The sequence below is a fragment of the Siniperca chuatsi genome, linkage group LG19, assembly GCF_020085105.1.
Source record: "Siniperca chuatsi isolate FFG_IHB_CAS linkage group LG19, ASM2008510v1, whole genome shotgun sequence".
Classification (NCBI taxonomy): Eukaryota; Metazoa; Chordata; class Actinopteri; order Centrarchiformes; family Sinipercidae; genus Siniperca; species Siniperca chuatsi.
The window spans coordinates 8278692-8296655 of NC_058060.1; the positions used below are offsets into that span (position 1 = coordinate 8278692).

Here is a 17964-nt window from a genome sequence, read left to right on the forward strand (position 1 = left end):
AAGCCGTACATTATGCCACCTTTCATGTGGTGACAAAAGAAGTTTTAGTAGCTCTTGTAAATGGACATGGACTCAGTGAGTTTTTCTTCTTCAAAGCAAAGTGTCAGTCCTACAGGGACATAATGAATGGCCCCATTAGTAACATAAAAGAAAAGTGGCATTCCTTTGCATGGCCACTGAGGCCAGCTCCAGGCTTCACAAGGCACCCAATCGCCATATGACTAAATCAGATGCTATGGGTGACAAATATGGCCTCGCAGCTGAGAGCAGCACAAAGGACACTCAGTTGTCTACTCGGGCTGGCAACAGAAAATGCTGCCACTCGGGAGACAATGTGGCTCCTGTGTAGAAATGTTGTTTATCTCATCAGGCGATGGTGTGCCAGGTTGTGGTGCAACTTAATGCTGTGAACAGGAAGAGATTCCTCTGTAGCACGCGAGTACTTCTGCAAAGAGGAAATGATAAGAATAAGTCAGGATGACGTAGTGCCACTGCCAAATATGTGATGGAATGCTACTAGAATGAAGAGTCATTCATGAGGGAATACGGCTGGGTATCACCAGACAATAGTGAAATTATGGAAGTTATAATTTAGCTATAGTGTAAGTTTTTTTGTTTTTACTTTGATAAATGTCAAAGTGTGTAATGTAAGACTCTAAATTTTAGTTGTAACTTGCATTTAACCTAAAAAACTTTCCAACTACCTCTTCAAGCCTCTAAAAATACAAACTAAATTAAGTTAAATCGATTAACTCAGACAGATGGAGAAGCTGTGGCAAAAAAGAATGCAAACCACTCATGTTTTTTTCTTTTTCTACCCAATACTAAAAACCTACTGGCAATCTGTTATAACCTTAATTATGAAAATCAAAACATATTATGTATGCATGCATACACATTACACGCATGCATTTTAGGTGAAACACCACCTGAACTAACTCTAGGAATATAGTATCATCAGAATTTCCGCTTTCAAACAAACACATGTAGATTCTGACTTAAAATGTTTTGGGGAATAATTGGGTGTTAAAGTATACAGTATTCTTTCCATGTATCATAATAATTAAACTGGGGTAAAACAAATTCTTTAACTTTGGGGAGCTACTTTGGAATATTAATTCTGCTACATGCTCTTTTAAGTGCAAATTAGGCTGAAAAGATTTTTTATTTAACTAATGACACACTGCACTTGTGAAACCTCTGCAACTTTGATCTTGTACTTTTCAGCCTTTCAGCGATAAAGCAGAAGTCTGTAGTCTATATTAATTCAGTCCGAGAGAAGTGAGGACTAATGTTTCCTCTAAACTCACATGAGCGCCGATAACACAATAATATCCTGCCACCCTTTAGTCACTATGTCCCAGGAGTGTATTCACTTGTAGTGGCTGATGTCAACACATGCACTTCACCGCTGTTTGAGCTGCGCTACTTGTGCCAGAGTTACACGCATATAGAGGCTGAGATGTTTTCCACTGGAGAGGAATGAAACTGTTTCGGCTCACATGCGCTGTCTGTGGCGAAACACGTCGCCGACTGAAAAGACTAGAATGAGAAAGCCCATCACCCTGTTATATACATGCCTATAAATAACCAGCCAATCAGCGGCGAGCCACTGACGGTTAAACGCACCAATTAAAACGGAGAAGGAACCAAATTAAGTCAGAGGCCGTCCGCGATTGGCCGGCTGTGATATCATTTGCAAACCCATATGCTGCTCGCCGCTGATTGGCTGACTCTGCAGGCGTAATCCTGCGTGAGGAAGGGGGAGGGGGCGGGCGTCGAGGTTTGAATAGGGAAGTTTGCAGAGCGCAGTTGTTCCCCATCCAGTCCGGTGCAGTGTTTGCAAACATCTTGAACGCAAGCGAGAGAAGGAAGGGGGGGAACTGACGGACGGACGCTCGTCAGCTAACGTTACTGCTGCTGAAAACAAGCGCCTCTTCGTTTGCATCGCAGGGGATCGCTCTTATATCGTTCACTGGGTGTTTTTCTACCTGAGAAAAATATTTAAGTGCAGCTAAATAGGCTTTTCTTTTTTTTTTTTTAAACACGCTCGGGGGAAAAAAATGGATGTTCTACCCATGTGCAGCATCTTTCAAGAACTTCAAATAGTTCACGACACGGGCTATTTCTCAGCCTTACCGTCACTGGAGGAGTACTGGCAGCAGGTGAATATATCTACTGTCAACAATTGCTTTAAGTCAGTGTTTGCGCTTGTGTGGCAAAGATAACTGAGCGCGTTGTCACGCTTCTTTTTGCTTTAATAGATTACGTCGCGGTGTTCAGGGCGCTCGAGCTCAAGTTCAAAAATCCCATCGTAGCGCTTGTTAACGCAGATGCCCGGTGCCCGCCTATCCGTTCACCTGACGTGCTATTATTTCATGTTCGTTAGGAAGTTTTTTTTTTTTTGGCAGGCCTGAAGTGGATCAGTGTGTCAGTCTGACAGCTGGAGTCGCGGCGCTGCTGCGCCGAGATGAATGGGGACAGAGCGAGTCGAGCAAGCAGAGGCGGCGGCGGCGTGCTGCTGCTGCTTCTCACTGCTGTATGAGCGTGACTTCTTGTAGCGGATGGTTTCAGGCCATGAGAGCTGGTTTCACCCCTAACGCAAACGTCTTAGCCGGTGTAGGAGGAAGTAGAATTTGAAGTCAGTTAATTCAAAATCAGATGTAGATCAGATGTAGTGTGTTGGCTCAGGATCAGCTCTGTAGATAATAAGGAAATGTATTATTATGTAGTGTTCCTCCATCCCTTAATAAGATAATTCAGTCTGTTTTGGCACTGTTATAAAACCTACATTATGAACTTTTAAATGCGATGCAATGTTTCATCCCCCGTGTTACAGATTTAAACAATACCCCCTCACCCTTTTTCTACTCCATAACATTCATTTCCCTTCAAAACATCCATGGGCTCCACAACATGACACTATCAGATGTGAGCCATGGCCAATTCTTGCTCGCATGAGTAGACACTAGCACAGCTGGAAAATATTGGGTAAGGCTGCAGAAGCCTAGAGGAAATATTTATTCTGCATCTGCCTTGTCAAACCTGCTGTCTCTGAGCACCTTCTAATGAATGGTCCTTGCTTTTCAACTCTAATGGCCTCTGAAGTAATTTGGAGCCAGTGTATCTTTTACGGCCGGGGCTTGAGTGGCTGACACTGAGGAAGGATGTGATTGAATGTCAGAGGTACGCATGAGGAAAAGCAGCTGAATGGCTCATGGAGGGGAGGGGGGGGTGTGTGCAGCTTCCTTAAAAGGACTCTAAACTTGTTCAGTGAGTCATTCGAGTGCTGAAATGACAATGCACGTTTAGTGTTTGTCTGCACTCAGATGCAGGAGAGTTGGAGTGTAGGGGGATGACAGTTCAAGCCCGAAAACATCACGTGTAGCTGAGGTGGCTGGTGCATGTTATGATGTGTGACATGGGGCTTGAGTTTAGCCAAGTAACCCTATAATCAGTGAAATGCAAATGCACATGGTTTTTGTAATGTGTCTATTAGGGCTACAGCTAACGATTCCTTTCATTATCACTGAATCTGCTGGTTATTTTTCTCGATTTTATCGTTTGAGTCTATGAAACAACAAAAAATAGTGAAAAACACCCATTACAACTTCCCAGAGCCTGAGGTGATGTACTTTAATTACTTGTTTTATCCAACCAACAGTTCAAAACCAAAAAAAAATTTACTATATTATATATTTACCATCATATATGATACAAGCAAGCAGCAAATCCTTGTATTCGAGAACCTGGAACCAGCAAATATTTGGCATTTTTGCATGAAAAATGACTTTTTAGTCGATTAATTTTCTTTTAGTCAGTTAATCGACTCTAATTTGTAAACCTGATCAATAAAATTATGAGCCTGATATGTACAATAAAGATAAGTGCAGGAATAGCTGCAATTTCCTGGTTAATGCTTCCTGCTGTAGGCATTTAACAAATTTTACACCACATAAGGCATTTTGGGGTATGTGCACATGCATCATTTAAAAGGATTCCCCACACAGAAGCATTTTGCTGGTGTGAATGAACCTCCTCTCTTCAGGGGTGCTGTTGTAATTCATTTATTCTTACTGTATTTTCTCCTTGCCCCAGACATGCTTGGAGTTGGAGCGCTATCTACAGAGCGAGCCTTACGTCTCCACATCCGACCTCAAGTTCGACGGCCAGGAGGACCTCTGGAGCAAGTTGATCTTGGCCTGTGGGGACAAGGCCAAGGCCGAGTCCGACCCCAAGCTCCCCCCGGCCCACGAGGAGGACAATCAGGACAGCCAAATCTTGGACACCAACAGTGTGAATTCTGACGCCAGCAGCGAAGCTTCAGACAGTTCTGAGGAGCTCTCGCCCACACACAGCTTTACCTCCAACCCTCTGGGCTCTGTCTTGGTTGGCTCTGGACCTTTTAGCCCCTCCGTCATTAGCACTCCCCCGTCCTCTCCGGAGGCCAACTCGGAGCCCAGCGCCGTGACGAACGGCTGGGTCACCACACACGCCAAGTTGCACTTGCCGGTCAAAATCAGGAGCGGCGGGGTGGCAAAGACTACGGAAAAGACGGGACTCATCTGCGGGGACACGTCTCCGGACGGCAGGAGGCGAGTACACAGGTGTCACTTCAACGGGTGTCGCAAGGTTTACACGAAGAGCTCCCACCTAAAAGCACACCAGCGCACTCATACAGGTGAGCTTCAAACCCCTGCCAGAGCCGAGGTGGCCTACATTATGACCACGTGTGATGCATGTAAACAGAACACTAAAGAACACCAATTCATTCATAGAGTTGAACATTGAGTGAATGGTGGAAGTGCCATTACTTCAGTCTTCCACCTTAATGGCATTGTCCATCCATTGTGTAATGTAATTAAAGGTCCACATTGCATGATGTCCTCAGCTGGAGCGCTGTGAGTATTAGCTCCGCATGGCTGGATACCTAAACTGTGACCTAATCTATCTGGAATGTGACTGACTGAGCCAGTGAGTGAGCGAGCGAGAGAGAGAGAGAGAGAGAGGGAGCAAGGGGGAGGGGTTGCACATGGGAGATAAAAGGACTTCAAAAAAACAGATTGAGTTTCACCATGGGAAAGGGGTGAATGGGCGGGGAGCCAGGGGGCACTGAGGTGGGAGGGTTTTGAATGGTCATTTGAGCCTTTCTTATTTTTGATTAGCAGCGTGAAATTGCACGTGTGGCTTTTTTCCATTTTATATATTGCACACATTCAGCTGCGCAGCATCGCTCTTAGCATTCTTAGCATGTCTCAGGTTGCATTAAAAACACAGCTTAGTGATCCAAAAGGCTTCAGTGGAATCCGGGTCTCGAATGGCTTGTCAGCACCTATGTCATCTGGCCCCGGCCCCCACGCCCGGGATGATTGATTTAAATAACAACAGCGCAGAGCTGACCAATCATCGCCTGGAAAACGCAGCGCATTCCTGCTTTGTGTTTGAGCTCAATTCATCGTCTTGCTTGTTTGTCCTGCAGGTGAGAAACCCTACAGGTGTTCATGGGAGGGCTGCGAGTGGCGTTTTGCACGAAGCGACGAGTTGACCAGACACTTCAGGAAGCACACTGGGGCAAAGCCATTTAAATGCAGTCACTGTGACAGGTAAGACAGGCCATTTATCTGCAAACAACATCACCAGGCTTTTGATAAGCCTGCCCCTTTCACACAGGGCTAAAGCACGCATCGTGACGTGCATTTCTGTTGATGTGATCTACTTCTCTTGCATCATCCAGACAATGATGCACGTCTTTAAAGATTGGAAGCACTGATGCATTTTATTGAGGTAGCTAAGAAATCGAGCTTAACCCATATATCAGCCAATATTGCCTTATTGCAGATATATCACATCAGTGTAAATGTTGGCGAATAAGTAACAAGCAGTTGCAGTGCAGAAATGCCAAACTAGGTTTGAGGTGTACGTAGTTTGTCAAGCAACTCAAAGTTACAAGTTGATTTTTTTTTTTTTTTTACACTGTAAAATGTTCCACTCAGTATACAACGTTACAGGGTTGGTTTATTTATAACATAGGGGTGTAAAACAGGATTTGCTTGCAGGGTATTTTGCCTTCTTAAGTTTAATACAGCCGTTTCTGAGCCTTCTTTACCAGCGTGGAGATGTGAGAGGACCATGACAGGTTCTCAGTGATGCTCTGTGACAATCCGGATCTGTATCCAGATTGTTTTGTTAATGTTTATGTAAAAATGCAGATATATTTCTATTTTTTTAAACTCTCAAATACGGACATCAGTGTCAGCCTCAAAAATCCAGTGTCGGTCGGCTATACTAAAATTGAATCAGGAGGAGGTCATTTGGAGTTAATCAGCCTCTTCTCAGTAGGAATTTGTTGGTTCTGTTAGTACTTCACATGGAATTACAAAGCATGTGATCAATTGGCCAAATCACGCTCACATTTTCTTATCTTTTCAAGCATTAATATTCAAAATCACTGTAGCACAAAGCTTCCTGCATAACATGTCTCATTCACCAACAGTCCATTTTTGCATTGTTATTGACTTCCTTTCCCCCCTCCCCTCTGTGCCCAGATGTTTCTCCAGGTCTGACCATCTGGCTCTTCACATGAAGAGGCACATCTAGAGCAGGGCGAGCACCAACCAAGCAACGCAGCGAAGGGGAAAGAAAAAGAAAAAAAAAACAAATGCCGTCTCCCGACCAGTCTCTTGGTTGAACTGTCCCAGAGCAGAGTGGCGGGGGTGTGTTCCAGCCAAAGCATGCCGTTTTGCACCATACTGAAACCCAGTGCCTCCGGGACCTCTCTTCGGAGAAAGGCGCTCTGAAGGTCGTCTGTTGCAACAAGAGGACAAAATCATGGATGGGGAAGAAATCTTTGAGATCATTGAGAAGGACTTACAACACACACAAAAAAAAAAGACACACAAAAAAAAGATAAAAGACACGCAAACAAAAAGAGTGAATGATTTGTATGTATGGTGCATGATGTTTTGGGGACATCTCCCGGACAGCTGATACACTGGTACTTTACAAAACTGTCTGAGGTAAGCATGTGTGCACTGTGACTGTCTGAGAATGGCTGACTGGGCCCCCTGGAAAGAGAGGAGAGGAAGAGATGATCTTTGCGAGAAGAGATGGATTGATTGATGGATGGTGTGTCTGGTACCAATGTTGCTGTGGACTGAATGGGTTTTCGGGGGGGGGGGGGAAACGTTCCATTTGTGTTTCCCCCGTGGCAGTGTCAGGATGGGGCAGGATGGAAGATCCTGCCTGTCTGTCTGGCACCCAGACTGGGGGGGGGGGGGTTCTCCGAAGCTTTTGAGGCCTTGGGTTTGGCCAGAGAGAGAAGGTGGGCGTCTCCCCCTTCTGGTCAGTGACCCAGGGACCAAAACTCCCCCCTGGTCGCTGTATGACAGGAGCTTTTTTTTTTTTTGGTGTTTTTGGTGCAGCTACTAAATGTGCAATGTGTTATGTAGCCTGGTTTATTATTTTTTTACAAGCTACAAAGCTCATTTGTAGTCCAATTGTATAAGCTGTGTGCTTAGAGGTATAACACAACTATACTATAACTTCAGTATCATAGACAGGTGTTGCATGGTTCTAGGGTTTGTTCATTTCATGTTTCCACTGTAATCAGGACTGCAAATAGTTTCAATAAAAGTGCAGCTAAAGTGCGAACGGTTAAATGTTACAATATTGTACATAAAGCCTTGATGATTTCCTCTTTCATTTTTGCAACTTCATCCGTTTCCTTCATTCTGGTTTTTCATCTGGCTGGAGATTTCACCACTGCTTACTAATTTTCTCATTCATCCTATGCCTTGAGGAGTAATTTTGATTTTTGTACTTTGTTTCTATCTAATAATGCACTGTTGACCTTAATGGTGCCTTATGCAAGTGACTCAGCCCTGTGGTAGCGGTGGTTTTGCTCCCTCGGGAAGTTACATTTGTTGTATGGGTGATTTGACAGGCTTGATCAAGGCTCAGTTACAAATTAACTTGCACCTCTTTGTGTTTAATGACAGTTGTCCACATCTATTCTGACGATCAATAGGGTAGTTAAAAGTGTAAATGTTAAGAAAAGTACCTTCTTTTTTTTCCTTTTTTTGAATCAGAGCATCAGTTTAATAGATGATTATCACATTCAATTAAGTCAGACCATGTAAACAAGACAAATGCTGTATGTTTAGAGCACTTAAATTCATTTATTAAAGACGTTAACTACTGTGTAGTATGTACTCAAGTCCATCACACACAGCTCTAAGATACAAAACAGCCAGACAGTGCTGCTCCTTTTCCCGGTATGCCTCCCCACCATCACCAACACCATCCTCTCCTCCCTGTCCCCATCTGTCCCTCTGTCCCAGCAAGTGGGACTGAAGAAAAAAACTAAAGATTTATAGTAATTAACAGGCTGCAATCGGACAGGCCTCGCCTTGTACTGCCTCTCAGTAATGAATTGCTAAAGGCTTTGTTGGCATGGAATCTGTCACAGACTGCTGACTGTGTAGGTTGGTTATTGACCTGTCTGGGGAGCGTTGTTTTAGCCAAGCTGCAACAGTATTATGAAAGCCACAGGAGCGAGCGAGGGGGCGGGGGCTCTCGGGAGGAGTTAAAGATCAAACGTCGACGGTGCACATGGAAATTTGTCAAAAAAGCCAATGACAGTATCTCCCTCAAAGGTGAATCTGTGTTTGTGAGAGACCATAATAATTATAGGGATCATACTTATTACTGTTTCAGGATACAGTGATCTGTGCGACCCCACTCCAGATCAGCGACCTCGCTGTAGGGATTCGAGGTTGTAGCAAGTAGCACCGTGGCATGCTACGACTTATGGATTTCAGATCAGCAGGTGAGGGAGACAGGATGAGTACAAACTTGAAACTGCTTGCTGCAATAGATTTGGGAGTGCTGGCAATGTCTTTTGTGGGCAAAGGAAAGGAACATCCATTCTGTGAGAACAGCAGCCAATGCTGTTCAAGTGGTAATTGAGCCTTGATTAAGCCCCATGTTTGCTCGCATCTTTTACACACCATCATCTCTTTCATCCCACTACCACAACTCTTCTGTCACACGCATACACACACACACACACACACACACACACACACAGCTCTTTGTTCTCAACTGAATCTTTGTATAAAAAGAAGAAAAAAAAACAACTTTTGTAAAATTGTTATGTTTATGCTTTATGAAATTTTTATTTGAAATTGTTTTGCAAAATTGTTATATTTCTGTATGAATGTATTTTTTATTGGAATAATAAGAAATTCTTATCTGACTTGCTGGCTTGATTCCTTTGTCTCATTTGTTGATTCTCCTCAGTTATGCTTCATTATTGTGAAAGCTTTTTTGCCCGTGGGAGGTTTGCAGCTTGATCCTCAACATGGCTGCATTTCAACTGCATGCTGCCCTCCAGTAATATGGACCAAATCAGATTAGGGTCAGGGTGTGAGCACCAAGGGTACACATCTAATGTTTCGAATTTGTCGCATAAAAAATGAATTAGAAACACAAATGTTTTCCAAACACTTTGTGCAGTATACATTCTTTGTTAAACAGTTAGACCTGCTGCTGCGAGAAGCTCTAAATTCCCTTACCTCTTCCTGACTTGTAAATACCAGTATGAAAATATCTCTCTCGAATGAGCAAATTATATCTTTGGAGAAACTGGTTGCTAAACACAGAAACCTGACGCACCTCGCTCCCAGTGGCAAACACTCAGATTTAGCTTCTTCTTTTTTTTTTCCCCCAAACACCCTCTAGAAAAGTTTCTGTAAAATCCCACTGCAGTGGCTTCAATTCTAAGAGCGACTGACTGCTTACTCCTTAGAGCTAGCTAGCTCTCATCAAAGCAGTATAAATAATTTATCTCCATCTCTTACAGCCCATGGCATTTAATTAGAGAGCCACTTTTATACATTTGTTAGATAATTACTCTACTTGACACTGATAATGATACAAAACAGCAGTGGATTAACCAAAGAGCATGGTTTAAATTACAAACTAACAAGAAAATAAGATTTAAAAAAAAAAAAACAGCCTTCTTCTCTGCTCCCCTGCTTATGGTGATGACCTAGAATGGGCAGGCAACTTATTAGCTCCTCTGATTTCCAGTAAAAGCTCTGTGGTTTATAAATGAAGCTTTGCCCGCAGTTGGTAATTAAGCTAGCTTTGGAGAACCTCCCAGCTTTGGAGTGGCAACGAGTGTTGTTTTTGCCTCAAATGCTGCAGCTCCTTGATCTCTCAAAACTGCTGCCCCACTGATCTTCAAATCTACCTGTGATGCATAATGCATGGCTAAAGAGCAACGCAACCAGCAAAGAAGCGTTCTGAGTCCAAACTACTTACTTGACCTGCACATAGAAAAAGCCTTGGAGGCTCAGATTCTTGTTTTTTAACCTCTAAAGGAGTCATTTAATTTCCATGCAGCTGACTCACATCCTCTTGTGAAGTGGACCATCATGGATAAAGTTTCTCATAAATGTGGCGCTAAGATCGCATATTTCCTTTGATATATCCAGACTGCACATCCTCCATATGCTTTCCCACAATGATGTTGTAACTAAAACCCAAAGGATTATGGGAAACAATGAATCACTTTTAGATGTCACACATCTTATCTTCATGTCTCAGGGGAGTGCGTAAGATCTAGGGTTGTGTCCCATGAAAATGTAATGAAAGTAACTAAATACAAAGTATGCATTTAAGTACAATTTAGAGGCGCTTGTACTTTACTTGAGTATTTAAATTCTCTGCTACTTTATATTTCTAGAGGGACATATTGAACTGCTTACTCCACTGCATTTATTTAACAGCTACTAGTTTTTCAGATCAAGATTTATCATTAAAAACAAAGAACATATAGTAAGTTATATAAGACTTTTATGGTTTCATTTAAATAACTGTTTGAGGCCCAAAGAGGTAAAAGTATCCACTATTTCAGAAAAAAGCAAAGGTTAGAAAAAAGTCCTAAAAATGAATACAGATTTGTGTGGCAGAATTTCTTCTTTCTTCCCATACATCATCTCACGAGCCCCCAGATTTATCTTCCTGATGATCCTTTGGAGGGGCCTGACCCCTAGATTGGAACCACTGGACTAAAATACTGAACTGTATAAGTAGTTAAAACTACCAACAATTCAACCAGCTACACCAGTAATGTTATTTATGCAATGATGCCTCAGTATTAATCTAATAATGTTATATATATAATAATATATTAGTCACAGGCCATTTTTTCTGCAGAAGTACTTTTTGATACTTAATGTACATTTTGCTATACTTACTTCTGTACTTTTACTTAAATTATAATCCTTAAGATTTTCATGAAATCAAACCTACTATTTATGGTCAGCATTTTTTCTGCAATAGCCATTCATTGTATTCACATTCAATCATGTCTGTTTCTGTATAGCATTTTTTATTAGTAGTGGCGGTGTCTGCCATTACCGCGCTGGATTGAGATTGCCTAGTCACAGGGGCAATTTTTCTGCAGAGGGAGTACTTTTATTTTACTGGCATTGCTACTTTTACTTAAGTAAAAGATCTCTGTACTCCTTCCACTGCTGACAGCAAGCCTGAATTAACTACCAGGCAACTGCTCCAGTCTGGGTCCCAGACTCAAAAGGGCTTCAAAGGCTTTTGGTAATTTGATTAAATGCAAATTTGTCAGGAAAATGCACCATCTAATATCAAGTGAAATGATAGAGGCCACAAGAGATCCCATACTTGTTTACTACTAATCTCATCACCAGTATTACCAATGTTCCTTACACAAATTGAGAAATTATTCTATTATTTACAGTGTGTACAGTGTACTTTAAAGGCATGTCTATTTTCATACGATCGACTGAGCTGAATACTGAAGAAGAATGAGCATGTTATTCACAATCATTTCAATGCTGCCCTGTGTCCACGTCAGTTGTATCAGTGAATCTCAATGAATGTGACTATCTCTCACTACATAATTGCAAAGGGATTACTATTTTATCATTCCCTTTCAAGCAGAAGGCCTTCCAATTGTGGATGGTAAAATAAATCATTATCCAAAATTGCTGTGAAATAACAGACCTCGCCTGAGTCTCATACACACACATGCACACAAGAAAATGGACTGTGATGGAGGCCCACAGTGAGTTAAATGAGGGGAAATAATAAAGAAAGAGGAGGTTATCAAGCTCCGAGCCTGGTTCATTCAGCCAGCCAGACTGCAAGTCATCACATATGCAGACTTTACTCTGAAAGCTCCAGCATCAGGGCTTTCTCTCCCCCTCTCTTTCTGTTAATGGAGTCTATTAGGACTTGGCTTGTAGGGGAAATAGGACTGAAATCAGAGGTCAATGACCCTCCTTTATGTTCCTGGCTCGCCAGCACCACAACTGCAGCCACCACTGTGCCATAATCACCATCATCACCATCCCCATCATCGATGCTATCTGCCTCTCCTACAGTGTCATTCCCATTTCAATCCTCACTGTCACTGTTTTCATCAAAAACACAAGTATCATCAGTACTATTGCTATCCTCCTATCCTAATATTACTCCTCCTCCTCCTCTTTACATTCCCCCTTTAAAGGTTATATTGATAACGTTTTTTTGTAGACGAATATTTTTTTAAAAAATCATCCACAGAGCTTTTAGAAAGGTGTGGAATAAACTATCACTTTTCAAAAAAATTAAATTATGATTGTGAATTAATCATTTTAAAAAAATTTGACGGGTCCAAAATGAATGTTTTGTTTTTGGTTCCTGTTTCTAACAAGGCTTGTGAACCAATAGTATAATGATGTTGGTATCATATGGTATAGTTGTTATTGTGGAGGAAATGGACACTGACGTTAGCACATATTAGCTATCTTAGCTTAATCGTCCGAACAACAATAACCCATAAAATTGCAATTCTGCATTTTTAAACAAAATAAACAACAACTATTGACAGCCATAGTCATTACAACCTTAACTAATGTGTTGTCACCGGTTAGATTAGAAAATTAGAAAAATCCCTGAGGACTTACGTTAGCATTAGTGACGGTTGCATCCAGTTACCTAATGTTATAGTTCCCTCAAACAATAAAAAATGACGAAGTTGCGTATCAGAGGGGATTTAGAAGTGGGCCAGGGTCCGACATAACCGATGGCCAGTACAAGTTTATGCAGGGCAACTTAAGTGACCAGTCACTGATCCGTCCTTTAAGGTTACCTAAAGCTAGCCAGCCATATCCTAAGATTATCATATAGATAATGTTACATGAAACACCACCATACAAAGTAAACTAAATCTATAGCTAATGTATAGTTATATGTTGCTAAATGAATTCATTACTCTATCACGAAAGATTCATCACTTGACATGACTGAGTCTCATTCCACTTGACCATGAAATATGCAGGTTGTGCAACAAACTGGCAACCACTGGAATGGAATGGAAGGGGGGAGTGCATAATCGAGTGGCTGGATGTTATCAGTGTTATCAATAGCACCTTTAGATAATGCATATTTCCTTAAACGAAGCCCCATAGTAAATTAGATTCTACACCTAATTACCAGGTACCATTAGCAGAAGAAATGAGAGAGCATCACAACAAAGTGTTCCAGATTAGATGTTATTGTTTTCTGTTCTGTTTTGTGTTTAAGCCCCAGAAATATGTGTGTAAGAGCTGCAGCTCTTTTTGTCTTTTAACATAGATTCATTTCTGACTGAAACTGTAAGAGCACCAGTTCTTTTGGAAATTGAGATGCAATCCTCAGAGAGAGCCCGACTCGCCCCGAAAGTAGCAACAGCTCCACGAGAGATTTGTGGATGACACATTGTAGCAGCGGGGGGTAAACCTCCGCCAGCTGATGTCAACTGTATATGACCTTGTTGCAGAACTCACGGTGAACCAGCGAACACGTCTGAGAGCTATGCAAAGTAGCAAGGGTGACTTCATAATTTCTCAGTGGAAGGATTAGAGTCTGTCTAATAAAATATTTTTCAAATGCAGGTCTGCTCTAGACACTCATTGGTTGGGCTGAACCTCATTGAGCCTAGACTCATTAAGTGGGTTCAAACCATAGACTGTATATGGAGATGGACGACGCGTCTCCATTTCCTCCCACTGTACAAAAATAAAGCCAAAATGTCCTTGATACGGGCGCTGCCATCTTGCGCTGGTGACACCAGTGTCTGTGCAGTAGTAATGGAGGTCCCGCCCATACACCCGGCTGACCCAATCGCAAGCAGGGCTCAATTGTCAATCATGACGCGAAACCCCCTTTTTATAGCATCAAATATATCATTAAAACCCAACGTATAAGTAAAATGAACACTTGAACATACATAAGCATGATAAGAACTACCTAAAATGAGAGAAATCATCTTTGGGAAAAACTTATTTGACTTGTACTGCATGTACTTGGATTTTTTTGTTATGCCAATGTCCCATCCGCTAACATGGAGGGGAACTCATGATATGTGTCATTTCAGACAGACAACAGCACTGCATGAAAAATCCCAGCCAAATCATTCATTTCAATCGGGCCACTGCATTGATTCATCGAGAGTACAGACTCATAAGGGCTCCAACAAAAAAGTTCAACCTGGCTGAACTTTTCCCACAACGCAATGGGTAATCCGGCAAGGCGCACTTGTAACGTGAACAGTGCATTTCGCGTGTTTACATCGCGATTGTCAGGATGCAAGAAATGATTGCTGGCATGATAACTTTCTAGACTTGTAAAATCCTGTCTCATAGTATTATAAGCCGCTGTGCCATGTGAAACAACACGCCCCCACCAATGCAGCCCCTTGCGCTTTTTTAACACAGGGCTGTTTTCAGAATAAATGCCTGGTAAAGCAAAGATTCCAATAAGTAATTTTGTTAGTTTTTAGTTACAGCTTGCTCTGAATCATTGATTTGAACAACAGAAATAAGATCACATCATCACACTATGATTCTGCTGACAGTTGATAAACTATAATATTGAATTATCACCCAGCCCTAATGGAGACCTTCTGGTTAGATTATATGGATCAGTTTGAATTAATTAAAAGCAATAGGAAAGCCAGGATGCATTCAGCTGATGAATAAGCATGTACATCAATGATAATTGTGCACAGTGTGTATGTACCCAGTTGCAAGCACATGTGTGAGTACTGTAATAGAGAGACTCAGAGACTGAGTGACAGAAGAGTCTCACGGGTTCACACTCAGTCCTCAGAAGATGTATCTCCAAAGCTCAAGGTAAATGAGTCCATTTGAATACAAATCTGGGTCGAACTGGGTCACAATCATAATTGTCTCTGTAATTAGATTCACTCTCCGAGCCTCTGGCTTGTGTCAGTCCGGCAGACAGCGGCAGTGTGCTCAGGAGAATGGACCAAAATACACCGTTAGCCTGTGTAGCCAGGGGTCGTACGGTCAAGAAGAGGTGAGGACAGGCGAGTGCACATTCCCACATAATGGTCCCTGGTGTAATGATGTTTTTGTCCCTGCCCTTTCCCACTCTCATTAAGGCATTCTTGGTAGGTCACATTGCTTTCAGAACTATAGATGCAATGCTTTGCCGGTTTATGTACACTAATGATCCCAGTTGTTATGGTACTGTAATGGCATTGGCTGTCATTCTAAACGTGTTGTTGCTTCGTGTCAGCGTCAGTGCGTTGACCAGAATAAGTGCAAAGTCACTTCTTACCTCTGAAAGGCTCTGTTTTCAACCTACTGTTTGACTCCTCGTATACAAAGTGTTAATCTCAAACCACAGAGCCAATCCACAATCTGAAGTGCAGAAGGAGATGTTACACTTCGTAAAAGCTAGTTTGATTTTCAATTTCTACTGCAATTATATATATAGGGAGTAGAGACTCTTATTAGTTGAAGTCAAGGTCTGAGATGCTTTGAAAAGTCCTCTTCTCTGTTCTACAGGTTAACAGTGTGCATTTGCATTAATCACCATGACAACTGCCTCCTGACTGTGTGTTATGCCTCACAGAGAGAAGAAGAAAGCAAGCAGCAGAGAGATGGCAATAGCCTCATGACAAGATGTATTTTAATTTCACACTTTGTGATTATTTTCACTTCAAACTTACTGTAACGCATTCCGCTTCGCTCAAATTGCATTCACTGTAGGAAAAGATGAGGTCATAGCATACAAGCTCTATTACTTTTTGCTTTTAAGACCAGATCTGTCCACTTCATCTGCGTCTGAGAAATCCATAAAATCAAGTATTACAGTTTTTCCGTCCATCTATCCTTTTTTTTTTTTTCACACGTTTATCATGTGCAGGTTGCAGAAGGCTGGAGCATAGCAAGAAGCAGGAGGCAGCTTGCTAGTCTATCACAGGGGTAATATACATATACAAACATATTTACATGTGCAGGCAATGTAGAGTTTAAAATGCCTGTGATCTGTATAATTATATCTGTATAGAATATCTCAACAACTATAGGATAGATTGCCATTACATTTTGTACAGACATTTATGGCGAGGGTGAATTCTAATTACCTTGGTGATCCCCTGACTTTTCTTCCAACGCTACCATCAGATCAAAATTTTAATTTGTCCAATACTTTGGTTTATGACTAAAATCCTGCAAAACTAATGACATGACAACTGTACTTTAGTGCTAATTAGAAGTACTGTCCCCAACTGAATGCTCAACAAATCCAAGAAATGCTACTAATAGCTACCAGCTAATTAGCTCCAACATGCAAATAAGACATCTTTGGGGCATTTGTCCTCTTATGGTAGAGGCTAACTGCCTCCCCACACCCCCTGCAACAAGCTAACACATCCCGCAGTATTTCAAATCGACAGCAAACAAGGAGACCCCCACGTCGTCGAAGTAACAGAGTGTTGCTAAGATTAGTAACTGTATTTTACTGAAAATTGTAATCCCTCACAATACTGAAAAAACTGACACTGGCTATTACATAGCAAAAACACACAGGTACAAGTCTTGAAATTATCATTAGCTGTACAAGAATTTACTTTGTTAAATGATTGTGTACTTTCTTATCATCACAAGTATGTAAATGTGGGTTTTATGCGTTTGATATTTACATTTCACTTCATCATCTCTCATTAAAACCTAAGGCTACAATCGAACACTCATGCAGAATATTAATCCTCCTCTCTCTACCTCCATCTCAGGAATTAATTTTTGCAATGCACGCCAGTATTCCTTGGACTAGACCCTAATTAATTTTTGGTCACACTAATTAATTATCGACTGCAAAAGTGAAGAGCATGTAGGAAATACTGTAGCATGTGACAACGAAGATAGTGTTGGTGTTGGAGGCGGCCTTTGTGCTGAACAGTGTGATAGTGTGTAAAGTGAATGTGGTCAAAATATAGTGGTTACATCACATTTGGAAAGCCTAAACTCTTAACTTTTAATATAGTCTGTGAATTGTCTGTGTGTGTTTATTACCCTGTTAAATTATTCACATCACACTGTAACATAAGTGCACATTGAGTCTGTATTAGTGCTGCATTTTCGACAAATGCAGGTCATTGCTCTCTACTATAGGTTACAAGTGGTCTTCACAGCCACATTGGGGGGAAAAAATAAATTATAGAATCAGTGAACAGGGAGAAAGAGCATGTACTTTCTATTTTAAGCTGACATGTTATCTTGCATATTTCAAAGATTAATTGCAGCTCCCTGTGGAAAACAACATCTGTCCTCCAATTATTAAAGTGATTGTTTTGTTTTCCCAGCTTATTCTTTGGGTCAAGGGGTCCTGTAGTAAAATATAAACGACTTGGTGCCGTGGACGGCCTCTCTCGCATGCTGATGCACAATGCTTCTGAGACAACACTTAGGAATGTTAAAAGGTTTCATAACCCTGGATCGACATTGCGGCCCAATGGTAGCTACTCTCTGGGAAGCAAGTAGCCTTTTAGTACTACAGTCAGCTTGGAAAAAAGCCAACACAGCGAGCCAACATGATGCTGCAGTTATGTGGAATCCTCACATCTCCACTTTTGGTGATTTTCATGCT

General features: G+C 41.6%; 1 protein-coding gene across 2 annotated transcripts; it reads left to right on the forward strand.

Moving 5' to 3' along the window:
* The first annotated feature begins 1792 nt into the window (after positions 1-1792).
* On the forward strand, positions 1793-9256 carry klf6a (Kruppel-like factor 6a). 2 transcript variants are annotated; one of them, XM_044176561.1, is made up of 5 exons: positions 2035-2165; positions 2412-2539; positions 4099-4681; positions 5480-5603; positions 6546-9256. In XM_044176561.1, exons 2-5 carry the CDS (start codon positions 2471-2473, stop codon positions 6595-6597), a joined length of 828 nt encoding a protein of 275 aa, XP_044032496.1. In that variant the 5' UTR covers positions 2035-2165; positions 2412-2470; the 3' UTR covers positions 6598-9256. The 2 variants fall into 2 exon arrangements, with proteins under 2 accessions (XP_044032495.1, XP_044032496.1); XM_044176560.1 differs by lacking the exon at positions 2412-2539 and having other exon boundaries at positions 1793-2165.
* The last annotated feature ends 8708 nt before the right edge of the window (positions 9257-17964 follow it).

Excerpts from the sequence above, each read along its gene's own strand:
- klf6a (XM_044176560.1), top strand. The coding sequence starts at position 2,064 with ATGGATGTTCTACCCATGTGCAGCATCTTTCAAGAACTTCAAATAGTT. Across the intron at positions 2,166-4,098 it reads TGGAGGAGTACTGGCAGCAG|ACATGCTTGGAGTTGGAGCG; the intron begins GTGAATATATCT and ends TCCTTGCCCCAG. Across the intron at positions 4,682-5,479 it reads ACACCAGCGCACTCATACAG|GTGAGAAACCCTACAGGTGT; the intron begins GTGAGCTTCAAA and ends TTTGTCCTGCAG.